The following is an 18,070-nucleotide window of genomic DNA, read 5'->3' as shown; positions in this document are numbered from 1 at the left end:
TTGGTAGAAGTGAAGATTAAGCAGGTTCTGTAACGGAAAGGCAGTCTGTCCTATCTGTTCAATATCTAAGCATTGAAGATGACATTCATTCCTACATTGCATATGGTTGTGTGTGGGAGGTTATGCATCGATCTTCCTGTGAATGATGCATTGAGTGCACACTCTGTCTGTTGTTACACTTGAGAAGTTGCACGTTGCGAATTGCACTATTGTAAATGCAAATTTATTACAGCTGATTGGCTCACAACATGTATTCATAAAGCAGCAACAAATCATAAACGAAGAGGTAGAGAGCATATGAATCAAACATGGGAAAAGCAGATAAATAAACGTTCAATGAAAAACTACTAAGCGGATGTGAAACAATGTATTAATCATGAACAGTCAGTAAAATCATGTATTACAGGGTATAAGGCTTGTACCAAAATAAATATTAAATCATAAAAGTTAAGACATTTATTCACCTTGTCTAAATGTAGCATTTCTGAGTTTAAAATGCCTGTTACAATGTTTTCTGTTAGAAATTGTACCTATTGGAGAATATTGAGCCTTGTCATCAAGTTCCTAGAACCTTCACTGTCAGCTGAAAAGGTTTTAGGAGATGAACATAGCAGGTGGTGTTGGGACCTAATGTGGCGCAATTTCAAAATCGCAGTCCTGGTGGTCGGCTCAGGACCCCTGCTTCCAGAAGGGTTTGGAATTTTCAAAGGGCCGATGTGGGGATTTGGAATGGGAAACACACTCACCACCAATTAATGGCCCATTACACTCCTTAAGCTTAAGGGGCCTGTCCCGGCATTAATGGGGCTTTTAATTCACCGAACCTAAACAGTCTGGTGCACATTTGTTCTCAGCTATCAGGTTCATTACAAGGACATCGGAAAGTTCCCTAGAATGTGTGGAAACTGAAGTTTGAAGGGCCGATGAACACCAGGTTCAGCACTACGCCTTTTCTTTGTTTGTATGATCACTGTAGTATAAGGGTTAATAGCTATTATGCTAATAGCTAAAGTGCATCATCGATGATGTTAGATCACAACTTACTGGGACCTGAGGGATGAAAGTTATAATGGAGCCTAGCTAAAGTCCGTCATCGTAAATAGTCAATAAATGTTCACTAGCTTGCAACAGCATGGCTTCCAGCAATCTTCTAACCAAGGCAGACAGAACCCGATTGTGATAATAATGCATGGTGAACCATTTACTAAAGATCCCAGTTGATACCGATTAAAGGTGGGAAAAGTAAAAGCCATCGGCCTGGTGGAACACACTCGAGAAATGCCCATGGAGCAACTAACAGCTACCTGAGTCCCACAACAGCGAACTGGAAATGCACAGAGCCATGGAGAAAGTTGTACCTCTGCCCAAGCCCCTGACCTTGTGGAGGGCTTCGACAAAGCTGCACACTGGAGAAAATGGCATCGCAGATTTGGTTGATACAGACTGCCTCCAGATTTGCTCAGAAACCAAAAAAGGATGAGGTCAGTGCTCTCCTCTATACAATCGGCAGCTGTGCTGATGACATTTTAAGAAGACTGGGTTGATGAAGAAACCACTAAATATGAAGAGGTCATAAAGGCCTCTGATTCCCTTAGCTTACGGCACAATAGACCAGGTAAAATTCAACCGCCATAGCCAGGAACAAGGACAAAATATTGGTTCTTCTATAAATGACCTGCATCACTTAGCGGATAACTAAGAATATGGGATATTGAGGGAGGAGCTCATAAGAGACCACATTGTAGTGGGGGTGATAGATAAAGAATTTGCAGATTTCTTACAACCCAGGGAAGATCTCATTTTGTCCAAAGCAGTACAGTTAGCAAAGCAGGCTGGACTTTGCAAGCAAAACAGGCTATTCATCCGAGGTGATAAGGAGCCTTCCTAGGGTAGATCACTGATTTGGTCCAATTCATGAACCATAGGGCTATCAGCGCGTCTGCCAGAAAACAGAGGCAATATGAAGGGGGTGCAGTTGGCACCATTGTTCCATGTCCCCATTGTGGTAGGAGAAAACCTCATTGGCACCAAACTGGCCCAGCCATCAATGCCAAGTGCAGCACCTGCTGCAAGAGGGGCCAGGAGCCATTTTAAAGTAGCAGCAGGAAACTTCCATTATCAGGTCAAAAATTTAAAGACAAACCATTCCAATCTGCAACTGTCCAAGAAATAGATGATACTGAAGAACAGGATGTATTCTTCTTGGGTGAAGTGGCAGAACTGAAAGCATATTTATGGCAGGTATCATAGTCAATGGCCACAAAACCAATTTTAAGTTGGACATGGAGGCAGGAGTGTCCAGTCTGATATGGTATTATGGCTGAAGTCTGAATTTCTCCAGCTGTCTACCATTCAACTTCACAGCGCAGGGGGCATTCCGCTCAAGGTGTGAGGAGGGATGATTGCTACATTGCATTATAGTGGTATAGAGTTCACCAATATTCTATATATTATTCCTAATCAGTATTGTTCTTTATTGAGCAGAGAAGCTCATATAGCTTTGCATCTTCTTTATTCACCAGTTGTAGGAAGAAACTCAAGTTTGACCCAGAACATTGTGAATCAGTCTTCAGAGATAAAACTCCATCCCTATCACCATAGGAGGACATCGTAGATCTTTCATTTCTCTTCAAGGAGAGGCTAGATGAAATGAGAAGCTGTGCATTAAGGATGAAGGTGACCAGCTGTAAGATGACATTTTGGACCTTAATTTGCTCTTTCAGAAAAGAGCGGAAGAGGATGATAACCCAGATGCCACTGATATCGATGATTTGTCGCAGGAGCTGATTCTGAAACTTGCTTTGCTTTTTGAAGACAAGAGTAGAAGATGATAATGATAGACCAGATATCTCTGCTGAGGGGGATCAGCATGTTATTAAAGAAAGTGATAAAGGTGCAAATCCATCTGTTCATTCTGAAGACACGAATGACATACAACAACATGATGCAGCAACTCTTTTTCGTACAATGAAGAACTGAGACCAGGAGTTCTTATTGCCACTGTTACTGTTAGAGAACAAATTGTTGCTATCATTAAATCTGACGTTAAATCTGGAGATTAAAAAAATATATAGAGATGCTTACTACAGATCTTACCAATGCCATAGGTGAAAAGAGAGTGTAATTCCTCTGCCTCTGCATGTTTCTTTCGCTGCTGATGCTGGTGACAGCATAGATCGTGATGAAGTTCCAGAAATGTTCAGGCCCACTGAGGAGCAAACTCACACTGAAGCAAGCGTGCAAGTTGAACCACTACCTACAGGAATTCCTACAGTATTAGCAGGACAATCATAATTTTTTCTTCAGGATATTCTTCTCTCCATCTGTCTGAATCGTTCATGGATGAGACATTACATAATACTTTGTTCGTTGCAACAGTAGACGCTTATAGGCCCTTACAGCTGTACAAATCTTCACAGGAGTTGAACAAGCTTCATTCCTTCGAGCAAGAGGCACCAGCAGTCCAGCCTTTCCCTGAAGTACCAGAAGCAGAAATCTCTGTCTGCAGATGTTGGTGCTTTCCAAGGAGAATGTTCTGGAAAGCAAACATCCTACTCATCCTCAAAGAGAACTGTGAACACAGATTGTTGCCGCTAGTACAAGAGACTGCGGGGGGGGGGGGGGGTGGTTGATGGAAGTAGGATGTATAAAGTTAATGTTAATGAGTTGAACAAAAGGCTTGGGGAGGTGTAGTATAAAGGGTTAATTATCATTGATGTCAGATTACATCTAACTGGAACCTGAGGGAAGAAGGTTCTGATGGAGTCCTGCTAAAGTCCATCTTTGAAAATATTTTAATAAGTCAATAAATGATCACTAATTTGCAACAGTGTGGTTTCCAGCTCTCTGTCAACCAAGGCACACAGAAACCTGTTAGAATAATAATATAGTCACTTGCCTCTGTATTCCAGCTCCAGGACTTCTGATGAGTTTCCTGCTATATCTGGCAAGGCAGTAGCAGCCCCCACACAGCTACCACTTTTCTTTGCTTCTGACACCAGGCAGGCAGCTTCCACCCTCCTGGAGCTGCTCAGCACTCTAATTGGGCACTGAGCTCACCTCCAGTCCAGTTAGGAAATTTGAGTGATACTGTTGAGGAGCACAGTAGGGACCTGGAATTCTTCACTTTGAAAATCCAGCCCTAGCTCACATAAGACCATAAGACATAGGAGCAGGAATTAGGCCATTCGGCCCATCGAGTCTGCTCCACCATTCAATCATGGCTGATAAGGTTCTCAACCCCATTCTCCCGCCTTCGCCCCATAACCTTTGATCCCCTTACCAATCAAGAACCTATCTATCTCGGTCTTAAATACACTCAATGACCTGGTCTCCACAACCTTCTGTGGCAATGAATTCTATAGATTCACCACTCTCTGGCTAAAGAAGTTTCTCCTCATGTCAGTTCTAAAAGGTCTTCCCTTTACTCTGAGGCTCTGCCCTCAGGTCCTAGTCTCTCCTACTAATGGAAACATCTTCCCCACGTCCACTCTTTCCAGGCCTTTCAGTATTCTGTAAGTTTCAATCAGATCCCCCCTCATCCTTCTAAACTCCATCGAGTATAGACCCAAAGTCCTCAAATGTTCCTCATATGTTAAGCCTTTCATTCCTGGGATTGTTCTCGTGAACCTCCTCTGGACCCTCTCCAGGACCAGAACATCCTTCCTGAGATACGGGGCCCAAAATTGCTCACAATATTCTAAATGTGGTCTGACCAGTGCCTTATAAAGCCTCAACAGCACATCCCTGCTTTTATATTCTAGTCCACTCAAAATAAATGCCAACATTGCATTTGCCTTCCTCACTACCGACTCAACCTGCAAGTTAACCTTAAGAGAATCCTGGACTAGGACTCCCAAGTCCCTTTGCACTCCAGATTTCTGAATTCTCTCCCCATTTAGAAAATAGTCTATGCCTCTATTCTTCCTACCAAAGTGCATGACCTCATATTTCTCCACGTTGTATTCCATCTGCCACTTCTTTGCCCATTCTCCTAACATGTCCAAATCCTTCTGCAGCCTCCCAGCCTCCTCAATACTACCTGTCCTTCCACCTATCTTTGTATCATCTGCAAACTTAGTCAGAATGTCCTCAGTTCCTTCATCTAGATCATTAATGTATAAAGTGAAAAGTTGTGGTCCCAACACTGACCCCTGCGGAACTCCCCTAGTCACCAGCCGCCATCCTGAGAAGATCCCCTTATTCCCACTCTCTCCCTCCTGCCAGACAGCCAATCTTCTATCCATGCTAGTACCTTGCCTCTAACACCATGGGCTCTTATCTTACTGAGCAGCCTCCTGTGCGGCACCTTGTCAAAGGCCTTTTAGAAGTCCAAGTAGATACCATCCATTGGCTCCATGCTGACTTTGCCCTATTTTACCATGCACTTCCAAGTATTCTGAAATCTCATTCTTAATAATGCTACCTCATCAGACATGCACCTGTCTCTACAACTTCTAAAATTGTTTATGATTGACAGTAAGACTCAGTGTTCACAGAATATACCTGGACTTGCTGTTGATAAAGCCAGTCTCTCCTGCACTCTGGTCTTTCAATTGAAAACTGCTAGTAAACAAAATGGGGGAATTACTTTTGTGACTATTTCTGTATAAAACATCAAAGATAGGATAAATATGAACTCATCCAAAAGACTGCATCTCAAATCATTCTTCTCCTCAGTGTTCTGCAGAAGCAACCTGTTTAAATTGTGTGCTCAAGCCTCCAGAGTCTACAAGCTGCATTTGATATGGGGTTATGGGATGGAGCGGCCCTCTCCATCAGGGGCTGGGCTGGATTTTACAAGGGGGAGGGGGGAAGGGCAGAACTGCTGACCATCATCCACCCCTTCCACTGCCACCCCCACCCCCCAGAAGGAAAATCGGTCCCAAATAGACCGACTTTTAAAAGCCCGTCTCAGAATGATACACAGGCTGAGGGTTCAATTCCACCCCTAAGTGGAAGGATGTCCCACCCTCAAGAGCTGCCAGTCAAACTGAATGGTTGGCAGCTCTAGCAGTCCCTGCAGCACGAGAACTCAGTCGTGGGCCTTGCTGGGACGACAAGGAGACCCCAGGAGACAGGTAAGTCCTGGGTTTTTAAGGTGGGGAAGGATTGGAGAGCCTAGGGATGGGGGAGAGGATGGTAGCGAGGCCAGATTTTGGAAGGCAGGGAGGAACAAGTTGGGGGGGGTGGGGGTGTGTGTGTGTGTGTGAGAGTGACAATGGCATCTCCCAATTGTTATAGCCCCCCTTCTTTCCCGCCTTTTCAAAAACAGCCTTTGCACTCTGGCTCACCTGCCACTGCTCAGTGCTTTATAGCACTGGGGGCGTATTGAGGACCCCATTTACCAATTAATTGAGCAATTAAGGAGCTCGGCAGGCCTAAGGACGGCTGGGCTAGAGGGCGACTTACCCAGCACAGATATTATGGGGAACAGGTCAGGGTAAGGTGGGAAGCAGGCGGGCTGGGCACCCAAATATTTTACATGTCTCCCTGCTGAAAACACACCCAGCAAGGAGGGCATTAATTCCAGCCCCATGTTTACTACTCCTGCCCTACCTACTGCCCCTTCACTCCTCCTATCACTATCATTTCCTCTTTGGATTACCTGCTCAACCCTAGGATCCTTCCCTCTGAAGATTTAACGCCATTTCCTCACCTTTAACTCCCACTCTACCCTCTCAACATGGTCAGGAGGAGGCCAGAAGGCTCTACACCCCAACTTGTTTTCCGCCTACTCTTTTGTTGCTCATAAATCAGTTTGTGCTTTCTCCAAATAATATTTTTTTTATTATTCATTCACGGGATGTGGGCTTTGCTGGCTAGGCCAGCATTTATTGCCCATTCCTAGTTGTCCTTGATAAAGTGATGATGAGCTGCCTTCTTGAACCGCTGCAGTCCATGTGGTGTAGGTACACCCACAGTGCTGTTAGGAAGGGAGTTCCAGAATTTTGATCCAGTGGCAGTGGAGGAACGGCGATATATTTCCAAGTCAGGATGGTGAGTGGCTTGGAGGGGAACTTCCAGGTGGTGGTGTTCCCATCTATCCGCTGCCCTTATCCTTCTACATGGTAGTGGTCGCGGGTTTGGAAGGTGCTATCTAAGGAGCCTTAGTGAATTCTTGCAGTGCTTCATGTAGATGGTACACACTGCTGCTACTGTACGTCGGTAGTGGAGGGTGTGGATGTAGTGTCAATCAAGCGGGCTGCTTTGCCCTGGACAGTGGTCAAGCTTCTTGAGTGCTATAGGAGCTGGACTGATCCAGGCAAGTGGGGAGTATTCTATTACACTCCTGACTTGTGCCTTGTAGATGGTGGACAGGCTTTGGGGAGTCAGGAGATGAACTACTCATAGCAGGATTTCTAGCCTCTGACCTGCTCTTGTAGCCACAGTATTTATATGGCTAGTCCAGTTCAGTTTCTGGTCAATCCTAACCTCTAGGATGTTGACAGTGGGAGATTCAGTGATGGTAATGCCATTGAATGTCAAGGTGCGATGGTTAGATTCTCTCTTGTTGGAGATGGTCATTGCCTGACACTTGTGTGGTATGAACATTACTTGCCACTTGTCAGCCCAAGCCTGGTTATTGTGCAGGTCTTGTTGCATTTGGACATGGACTGCTTCATTATCTGAGGGGTCACAAATGGTGCTGAACATTATGCAATCATCAGTGAACATCCCCACTTCTGACCTTATGATGGAAGGAAGGTCATTGATGAAGCAACTGAAGATGGTTGGGCTGAGAACACTACCCTGAGGAATTCCTGCAGTGATGTCCTGGAACTGAGATGACTGACCTCTAACTACCACAACCATCTTCCTTTGTGCTAGGTATGACTCCAACCAGTGGAGAGTTTTCCCCACGATTCCCATTGACTCCAGTTTTGCTAGGGCTCCTTGTTGTACCCTCAATCAAATGTGACCTTGATGTCAAGGGCAGTCGTTCTCACCTCACCTCTGGAGTTCAGCTCTTTTGTCCATGTTTGAACCAAGGCTGTAATGAGGTCAGGAGCTGAGTGGTCCTGGCGGAACCCAAACTGGGCATCAGTGAACAGGTTATTGCAAAGCAAGTGCCGCTTGATAGCATTGTTGATGACCCTTTCCATTACTTTACTGATGATGGAGAGTAGACTGATGGGGCAATAATTGGCCAGGTTAGATGTGTCCTGCATTTTTTGTACAGGACATACCTGGACAATTTTCCAAATAGTCGGGTAGATGCCAGTGTTGTAGCTGTACTGGGACAGCTTAGCTAGGGGTGCGGCAAGTTCTGGAGCACAAGTCTTCAGTACTATTGCCGGAATGTTGTCAGGGCCCACAACCTTTGAAAATTAGAATGAAAAAAGAAACTGCTTGTCCTTCACTTCATTTATCCTTCTCACCGCCATCTCCCATTTCTTTCTCTCTCTATTAGAAGTTAGAATCTCACTCAGAGATACATTATCCTTTTTTGCCTTTAGCCTTACACAGACGAGAATTCAATTTTGTTTAATTCTGAACTAACACTGAATGAAGGAAAACATCTTTCTTCTCTCTCTATTTATCTGTCCTTGGGTTCAGTATCTATCCCTTTCTCACCTCCTATTCGCTCTGACCTCAGTCACTCATCTCTCTTTCCATTTTTGCAGTTCCCCCAACCCACCATTTCTGAAGTGTGTCATAAAACAAAAAACAAATATTTTCTCAGATGTGCCATCATTCAATGCTACCCCCACCAGCCCTCACCCCCGCCAAACACTCATGATGTAACCTTTACCTCACAGCTTTTGAAATTTGTCCTTTATTTTTCAAAATTATTTCAAGAAAAGCTACCAACTAGAAATTGTGAGAAGCTAAAGAAAAATATTCTATCGAAACAAGTAAACCATGAAAATCCCAATATCTTGGAGAAGCTGAAGCCTTTACTATTAGCTTCAGAGAAGACATCAAAAGATAATTAAATTGATAGTTAATCAAGTTCTGGCAAGAATAAGTATTTTTAATTGAATTTTGTTTAAATAATTTATTTTGAACTTTAGAAATGGTAGTTAGTAACAGAAAAAATAGTGAGTAATGAAAAAAAAAACTTGTGGAAGCATTTTGAGCAATTTTTGAGAGCCCAAGGAACAAACTGGTTTTCACTATTACAAGTTTACGTAGGAAAATCTATTAACAGCTATGGGCATAGCAATTTAGATGAGAAAAAATGTTGAAACAAAAAGTTATGCAGGCAGGAACTCTGTGTATATCTAATGAATATATTCAATGGGTATTGAAATTACATTACAAATGAAGTATTAAGAAGGTGAAATTTTGGAGTGAAATGTTTTGTTAGTATTCTAAATTGCTATAGCAATTGTATTTTTTTTACTGATTCTGAACTCAAGACAATCATTGTTCATATAAACAGGTAGTAGCCTCTGAAAGGACGATATATACAAGTTTGGAGGAAAGCCTTGAATTTTACCACAAAGCTTTGCTTAAATCTAATAAATACACTTAGTGACACTTCATAAAGAAGGAATGTTGCAAATATACTAGTAAAAAAAATTGTAAATTTATATACAATAACAACTTGACCCCACCTATTGCATGAAGATATTTCTCAATATATCCAGAACCTACCTGCTGTGGTTGAAGAAACTATTTGTAAAAACACCGACTTTGCAGTCTCTGTAAAAATCCTTTGCAAACTTATTTCCATATTCTTTCACTAGAGATCTGCAACCCCCTTTACAAATGCATAGCCTGACTCACTACAGCAATATAATGGGAGATCTGCTTGTGTGTGTGTTTGTGCATGGGTGTGTATTTGTATTTTTAATATATTAATGGAAACATCGATATATTTGGTAACAGATTTCATAATGCTGACTTGTCATTTCCTAGTAATTTATTGTGTACTAAAATATCATTCATAAACTTTGCAGTAATTACATCAATTTTATTCATTCACTATCATGATTGTTATGCTGCACTTTTTGCATTGATGTCCATTGTGCTCTGTCGGTAAAATAAAACCATCATGTGTTTTTGCAAGATAGACAGAGGTGTGTGTATTACGGTAAATCCAAGATGATTAGTCTTATTTTGAGACTAAAGTAATCATGGAAAATATTTTTTTTAAACTGGCTCATGCTGTCATGTAAGCCCCCACCCAAAGTGACCAGTGCATTGTTGTTTCTATTATTCTCTCTCTTCATTCGTTTGATAATGATTTAAAACTGCGCAAGAATGCATCCAATAATTTATAATGGATTAAGCAAGCTGTAAATTTCCAAAATAATTAAGTGGCACAAAAAAGAGCTGGAAATTTTGGGCTGTGTGTAATAGTTCAGAAAGTTCAATAACAAGAACTTGCTTACATATTCTGTCAGAGGCAATGTCATGTTGGGATGGTGAGCTAGACACACTGCTGCTCTGGTGTGAAGAGGGGTGACTTCCAGGCCGGTGACTGTCTTCAAGGGATGGTGCTGGGGATGGGCTATTATGAACCCGCTCCTGGTGGCAGAACAAAAATTCAAGAGGTTGTCCAAGTAGATGAGTGTAATCTTTATTGGCTTGTAGTGGCATTCCCTACATTCCGAAATACAAGGTTAATTTTCATTATTCATTTAGGTTTGTACATACTTAAATATATTGTTACTACTGATGTTACTGTGGAAAATACTGAACTTAAACATTTAGCACGTTCAACACATTTCTATTCAAATACAGGTCAAATCAATATCTATAAAATATTCTGTTCTTTATTAAATGATCATTTGGGTAATTTCTGCTTATATTTAAATCTAATCAATAAATTATTTATCATTAACTGATCCCAAAGGCAAGCGGAACCTCTGTGCATCAATTTACCTACAATATTATGCAAGACCTATATTGAAAAATAATTTACTTATCAGAGTAAAATTGACTGAACAACCTACTGACCACATTTTATAATTCAGACATAAAACATAACATTCTTTCTCACATCTTACATAGTATGATTGCTTTACATAGTAAATAATTTCAATTTCCAATTATTTTTGGCCCGTGTAGACGGGATGCCAACATGATTAAATCCAAAAACCTACACACCCTGCATATGCCTTTGGGCTAACGTAATGTTTCTGCTAGTGAAAATAAAGTTGATCAAGGAACATTGCTAGGACAGCAATTCGCAAGCTCTTGCTGGACTCCCAAAAAGACCAAAATGTGAATGCCAGTCCTGGGTGACATTCAAACTCTGGCGCATTCAATGAGAAAAATTCAGCAGTTTTAGGGAACCTGCTGGATGGAGGCTTTGATAGAGATGAAGTGCTTCATTTCAAGATGGAAACACTCCACACATACTAGCTACACGTATTCAATACACAGAGTACCAGTAAGTACTATGCATCCAACTTTCCACTCAAATGGCTGAAGGAGAAAAGTAGAGGCAATAGAGGGCAGCTGAGGAAAAATGAATAATGTGACAGAGGTACCACAGAAGGCAAAAAACAAAATACTGCGGATGCTGGAAATCTGAAATAAAAACAGAAAATGCTGGAAAAATGCAGCAGGTCCAGCAGCATCTATGGAGAGAGAAACAGAGTTAATGTTTCGAGTCTGTATGACTTCTTCAGAGCTAAAGGGAAGTAGAAATGTGATGGATTTTAATGGGGGTGGAGCAGGTGAAGCAAAATAGAAGGCAGGGATTGGTGAGGGCTCTGGGGAGGTTTTCTTGTATCCATGACATTTTTGTAAAATGAGCGTTAATGGTAGTTTTAAAGACTAAAGAAGGTGTGGATAGTGGCATAAAGGTAAAATGGTAGAATGTGTTAATAGCAGAACAACGGTCAGCACTCTGAAGGCAAAACATAAGAACAAGTGACAGATGGCTCTGTGGGGAGAGAGAAGTGGATCTGGGGGAATATATATATATATAAATAAATTGATGAAAATTTAAAAAATGGATTTAAAAAGGGGTAAAGATGGAGGAGAGTGTTCATGGTTTGAAGCTGTTGAATTCATTAAGTCTGGAAGGCTGATTGGTGCCTAATCGGAAGATGAGGTGCTGTTCCTCCAGTTTGCGTTGGGCTTCACTGGAACATTACAGCAGGCCAAGGACGGACATGTGGTCGTAAGAGCAGGATGGTGTGTTGAAATGGCAAGCGACAGGAAGTTCTGGGTCATGCTTGCTGACAGACCAAAGGTGTTCCGCAAAGCAGTCATCCAGACTGCGTTTGGTTTGCCCAATGTAGAGGAGACCACGCTGGGAGCAGCAAATGCAGTAGACCAAATTGAAGGAGGTACAAGCGAATTGCTGCAACACATGAAAGAAGTTGTTGAGGCCTGGGATGGTGAGAAGGGAGGAGGTAAAGGGGCAGGCATTGCACCTTCTGCAGTTGCATGGGAAGGTGCCGTGGGAACGGGATGAGAAATTGGGTGCCAAGGAGGAGTGAACCACGGTGTCATGGAGAGAACGGTCCCTACAGAAAGCTACAGATGGGGGGGAAGTGAGGGGAAGATATGTTTGGAGATGGCGTCATGCTGGAGATGGCAGAAATGGCAGAGGATGATCCTTTGAATGTGGAGGCTGGTAGAGTGAAAAGTGAGGACAAGGGGGACTCCTGCACCAAACACATCTTTCTCTCACGCCCCCAAGTCAGCACCCATAGGGACTGTTCCCTCTATGACATCTTGGCTCACTTCTCCATCGTGCCCAACTCTTCATCCCCTTCTCATCGCACCTTCTCATGCAATCACAGAAGGTGCAACACCTGCCCCTTTACGTCCTCCTGCCTCACCATCTTAGGGCCCAAACAGTCATTTCAGGTGTTGCAGTGCTTCACTTGCACCTCCTTCAATTTAGTCTACTGTATTTGCTGCTCCCAATGCAGTCTCCTCTACTTTGGAAAGACTAAATGCAGACTGGGTGACCGCTTTGTGGAACACCTTCGCTCAGTCCACAAGCAAGTCCTTGACCTTCCTGTTGCTTGCCATTTCAACACACCATCCTGCTCTTGTTCACTTGTCCATCCTTGTCCTGCTGCAATATTCTAGTGAAGCCCAACACAAACTGGAGGAACAGCACCTCATCTTCCATTTAGGCACTTCACAGCCTTCTGGACTTAACATTGAGTTCAACAACTTCAGACCATGAACTATCTCCTTTATCTTTATCGATTTTTAATCTATTTTTTAAAAAATTATTTAAATTTATTAATTTATTGTTTCTATTTTTTATTTATTTTTATTTTTTATGCTTTGTTCCAACACTCCACCCTACAGGGTCATCTGTCACTTGTTTCTCTGTTGTGCTTTCACAGAGTGCTGACCCTTGTTTTGCTTTCTTACCTTTATGCTACTATCAGCACCTTCTTTAGTCTTTAAAACCACCATTAACACTCCATTTGTCATGTCCATAACATCTTTGTCAATCTCTCCTGAGCTCCCACCCATCCCTGACCAACTATTCTGTTCCACCTGCTCCATTCCCTTTTAAGCAGTATAAAATCCATCATATTTCTACTTCTCTTTAGCGCAGAAGAGTCATATGGACTCGGAATGTTAGCTCTGTTTCTCTTCCCACGGATGATGCCAGACCAAGCAGTTGTGTAACATCAGTTTCAAAAGCTCGTATAAAACTGTTAGATGATTATTTCACAGAAAATGGATCTTCATTTTTTTTTTGGAAAGAGGAAAATGAAGATCTTATGAAGTTAAATGGAAAACATTGACAATTTTGCACTGCAGCTGAAATAGTTCTTGAAATGAAATGGCATCTTTTGGGAATGGTGTTTGCAAACATGACCTCATGAGCAAGCTTGATTCCCAAAGTTGCTGCAGTAGGGTTTTCAGTCAGGCACCATCCACCCGCAGATGAGATTAGTCAAAATTGTCCCATTTTATATCCATGACAAAATCCTGGGCTTTGAGTGACTCCCAATCAATAAGAAGCCAATTATTTCCAAGTCTGTCCCACCTCCAAAATGCATGATGCAATTGAGGAAGCTCACAAAAAGGATATTTTAAACTTGTAATGAAATATAGAATGGTTATTTTAGTTAAAAATAAAAGAAATGTAATTTCTTTTTTAACACTGAGGAACTGAAATGAAGGCTCGTACCATACAATTCTTCTGTGGCTGAAAATAGTGCTAGGGAAGATGAAGTATATTTGGAAGCAGTGATCAGGTGACCTCAGTAGGGTGGCCGAATTGTGCTATTAGTGACACAGTTGATTAGCAGACACTTCTTGGGTGGAAACATTAGGTTTATTTACAATATGCTCAGCAGCAACTGCACATGTGCTTTCAACTCCAACTCCATTTCTACACTGCCTGCTGAGGTAACCCACGCTACTCTCCTATTGTGTACCACAGATCATGTGATCTTCCATAACAAGTATTATTCTGAAAGGTACATTACAAACTAAATAAAACCATAATTACTACATTCCTCCCCCTTTAACTCGGCTATACATATCATATTTACAAGTATATATTTTTCAAGACAACGTATTATTGACACTGAGTAAGGAATTTGCAAGTTCAGTCTTTCAGGTGGTTTCCTGGTATGGATGGAACGACACAGCTCCACAACTTCAGATTCTTTGTCAGGAATCTCCTTTTCTGAACATCAGGTGCTTTGGTGGGCACTTGCAGTTCTGTATCCTCGACTCTTACAGAGATGTCAGACATGTCAGTCCTGGGTTGCGTATTCTCAACAGGACACACAGACCCGGTCATGATGATTGGTGTACACAAATCTTGGTAATGTGTCTCTCTCTTCCTTGAATAGTCCACATGGTTACAGATGATCTGGCCTTCCACATGCACTTGGTAAGATAGAGGTCTAGTCACTGCACTTATTTCACCTGGTAACCACTTTGATCCTTCCCTGAAATTTTTCACATATACGGGCTCTCCCACAGTAAATTTCCTCACGTGACTATGCCAGTCATGTCTAGTTTTCTGGCTTCCCTGACTCCTTTCCACCTTCACCTCTAAATTCAGCATTATTATACTCAATCTCATCCTGAGACGGCATTTCAACAATAACTCCGCAGATGAACACTTGTTGTGTGAGGGGTAGTCTTGTAATGAAAAAGACAGCGTGCTAGTTTGGTTGCCAAGGAATTACCAGTTAACTTTTTCATGCCTGCCTTGAATGTTTGATCCTTTCAGTCAGTCCATTTGAGGAAGTATCTCTTTTCCGCTGTGGTGAGCATTCTTGATACATAACCTATTGGCCATTCCATGCCGTCGTCCATCGGATGAGAGTGCACTGCTCCTACTCCATAGGGAGACGCATCACATGTCAGCAATAATTCTTTCGCCTAGTCAAAATGCACTAATTGATTTGGACGAGTGCAACAATTATTTCACCATTATGAAAGCTTCTTTCTGGGGTGCCTCCCAAGACCAACGTTAGTTCTTCTTGAGTAGATAATGCAGGCGGGCAGCACTGTAGACAAATTGGGTAAGAACTGCCCATAATAGTTGATCATTCCTAGGAATAATTGAGCTCTGAGGTGTTTGTTAGCGCAAATGCCTCTTGTATGGCTCTCACTTTCTCCTTAACCGGGTGGAGGCCCTATTAGTATTTCTGTATCTTCTTTCTATGTGTCTTCTCCTTTCTAGCACAGACTTTAATCTCAGCCTTCTTTTCAATTTTATTATTGGCCAGACTTCTCTCAGATGCAAGCTCAACTTATCTGAGCTCAGTAGCTGAGTCTCCCAAAATTTCATTATCCATCTGCTTCTTGGGAAATTCTGCAACTTTTGCTTCGAAAGTCTCTTTGGTATCACTTAGCTGATTCTTCAGCTCTTTGCTAGACAGCTAGCTTCACTGAGATGGAACTGCCTTGCAGTTTATCCAAACTCCTGTCTTCTGGCTGTATCCAGCTATACATGACTCCCAGGGCTTCCCCCGAGCCCTCTCCAATTACCAAGGCTTCACCTGAGCCCTCTTCGTGTTTCGTCTGCTGTGCTTCCATTCTACTGTTTCTTCATGTTGCTGAATGGCTACACATTCCTTTTGCATTTAATCAACTGTTCTTTCAACTGTTTAATTTCTTGTTGCCTACCCACTGGGGTCTCTTGTTCTTTCTGCAGAGTTGCCCTCTCTCTGGGGTCTCATTCCCTTCAGCGGAGCTGCCCTCTCTCCGGGGTCTCTTGTTGTCTTCTACAGAGTTGTCCTTTATTTAATGTCAGGAGTGCTTTGGAAGATTTCTCAGCAATTTGGATCAGGGCACATTTTTTCTTTAACTTAAAGCAACAGCGTACACCTGGTGAGTATATCTTCCTTTATTTTTAATCATCTTAAACACTCACAATTGCTGGGTGAGTGACAGTGCCAATTTCTTTCTAACTTGATTTCTTCTGCTCAATCCTGTTTTATTCTCATCACCAGTTTGTTGTAGGGTGGATAAGATGTGCTTTTAGTGCTAGAGTTGATCAGAAGATACTTCTTGGGTGGAAATATTAAGTTTATTTATAATCTATTCAGCAGCAACTACACATGTGCTTTCAACTCCAACTCCATCTCTACACTGCCTGCTGAGGTAGCCTGTGTTACTCTCTTATTGGTTACTACAGATCATATTATTTTCCTTAACAAGTATTGTTCTTAAAGGGATATTACACACTAAATAAAACCATAATTACTACAAGTAGACAAAGGTAAAAGAGCATGAAGAGAAGAGGAAGACAAGGTCAGTAAGAGTATTTAAAATTTATCCTTATTTGCATTTTGTGTGTTTTATTTTGTTCTTTTAGAGTTACTCCTGACATATCAGGCTTTATTTCAATGTGAGCTGAATGTATTTCTAAGTGTTCCAGCCAGGGAAACTGGAATTCCTCAGAGCTGTCATAGATCTAAGGGTTAACTTCTGCTCACGGCAGCAAGCTCAGGGGATGCAGAAATTAATTTTGGGTCATATAAGGGTGAAATCAAATCCCAACCGTGTAATAACAAACATAACCAATATATGTCCATTGTACGCCCCATTTATCACAAATAGTGTTCAATGAAGAAGTTTCTGCAGGCAATGCACAGCCGACAAAGGGAGTGAGGTCATGTGTTTCCATTATGACCCTTTTGACCCTCACAGGAAATAAGCCTGTGTCTAGCAGACTGAGCTGACTGGCTATTTGGCACAAATATCCTGAATGGGTATAAAATGAAGTACATTAGTAAATGGTGTTATTTTAATAAACTATCTAGCCAGTGAACAGGTGCTACTCCCTGATAGAGTTCCACATTCCAGCAATTTAAATATGAAAACCGCTAATGTATGTATTCTTAAAGGAGTAGCGCACTAAATATTTAAGCATAGCCTACATAGGAGCGCATAGGTTCTGTTATTTAATGGAATACTTTAGCTAATTAAAGCTTTCACCACTTAGAATTTCTATCCTTCAGTCCAACATTAGATTGTTCCTTCATGCATTATGGTGACTGCTTGTTAGTTCGGATTGACATTCTTATTTGTCTAAGAATTTCCCTTTTCCAAAACAAACTAAGTGCAATGGCCATGTCTCCAAAGTGGGTTGCAACTATTTCTGAATCCAAGTCCAAATCTACCCTGGGCTTAAAACAAAAGACCTGCATTTATTTAGTGCCTTATCATGTCTGCCACAAATGCTTCGAAATGCAATGGCTTACGGAGGCATTTTTTTCTTATAACATGAGCTTCTGAATAACTGAGATGATTGACTAGTTAATCTGTTTGTGGTGACCGGCCAGGACACTGGGAGGCCTTCCTGTTTTTCTTTGAATAGTGGTTATGAGATCTTAAAGATCCAGCTGAGCCAACAGACTAGGCAGATGGAGCCTTGAATAGTGCAGCCCCCAGACTTTGGAAAGTCAGTCTAAATTTTACCATCAATTTCTGGAGTGGGGCTCAAATCCAAACTGTCTAAATGGTGAGAGTGTTGTCCATTGAGCCAAGACGAGACAAATCTATGCCGATTGCTACTCCAATGGTTCAGCTGTTTAAGCCAGAGGGTAATAACATCTTAGAGACCAGACATGGCTACATTCAAGCCCAATGCTGAGTTGGCCAATAGTGGGGCCATTAAACTGACCTCAGCAAGTCCTTGGTTAGGAAAGGAAATACT

The 18,070-nt window shown here is 41.9% G+C and overlaps 1 protein-coding gene across 1 annotated transcript in view; it reads right to left on the bottom strand.

Moving 5' to 3' along the window:
• The window catches only part of dacha (dachshund a), a 400,809-nt gene that overhangs the window by 83,338 nt on the left and 299,401 nt on the right, over positions 1–18,070 (bottom strand). Inside the window, exon 5 of the mRNA XM_041195643.1 lies at positions 10,344–10,554. Within this exon, the coding sequence (XP_041051577.1) occupies positions 10,344–10,554 (211 nt within the window). The remainder of the gene's footprint in view (positions 1–10,343; positions 10,555–18,070) is intronic.

Source organism: Carcharodon carcharias, chromosome 9, assembly GCF_017639515.1.
Source record: "Carcharodon carcharias isolate sCarCar2 chromosome 9, sCarCar2.pri, whole genome shotgun sequence".
NCBI classification, from domain to species: domain Eukaryota; kingdom Metazoa; phylum Chordata; class Chondrichthyes; order Lamniformes; family Lamnidae; genus Carcharodon; species Carcharodon carcharias.
Note: the sequence above shows the minus strand (reverse complement) of the source record. Positions and strands in the feature narration are given on the sequence as shown.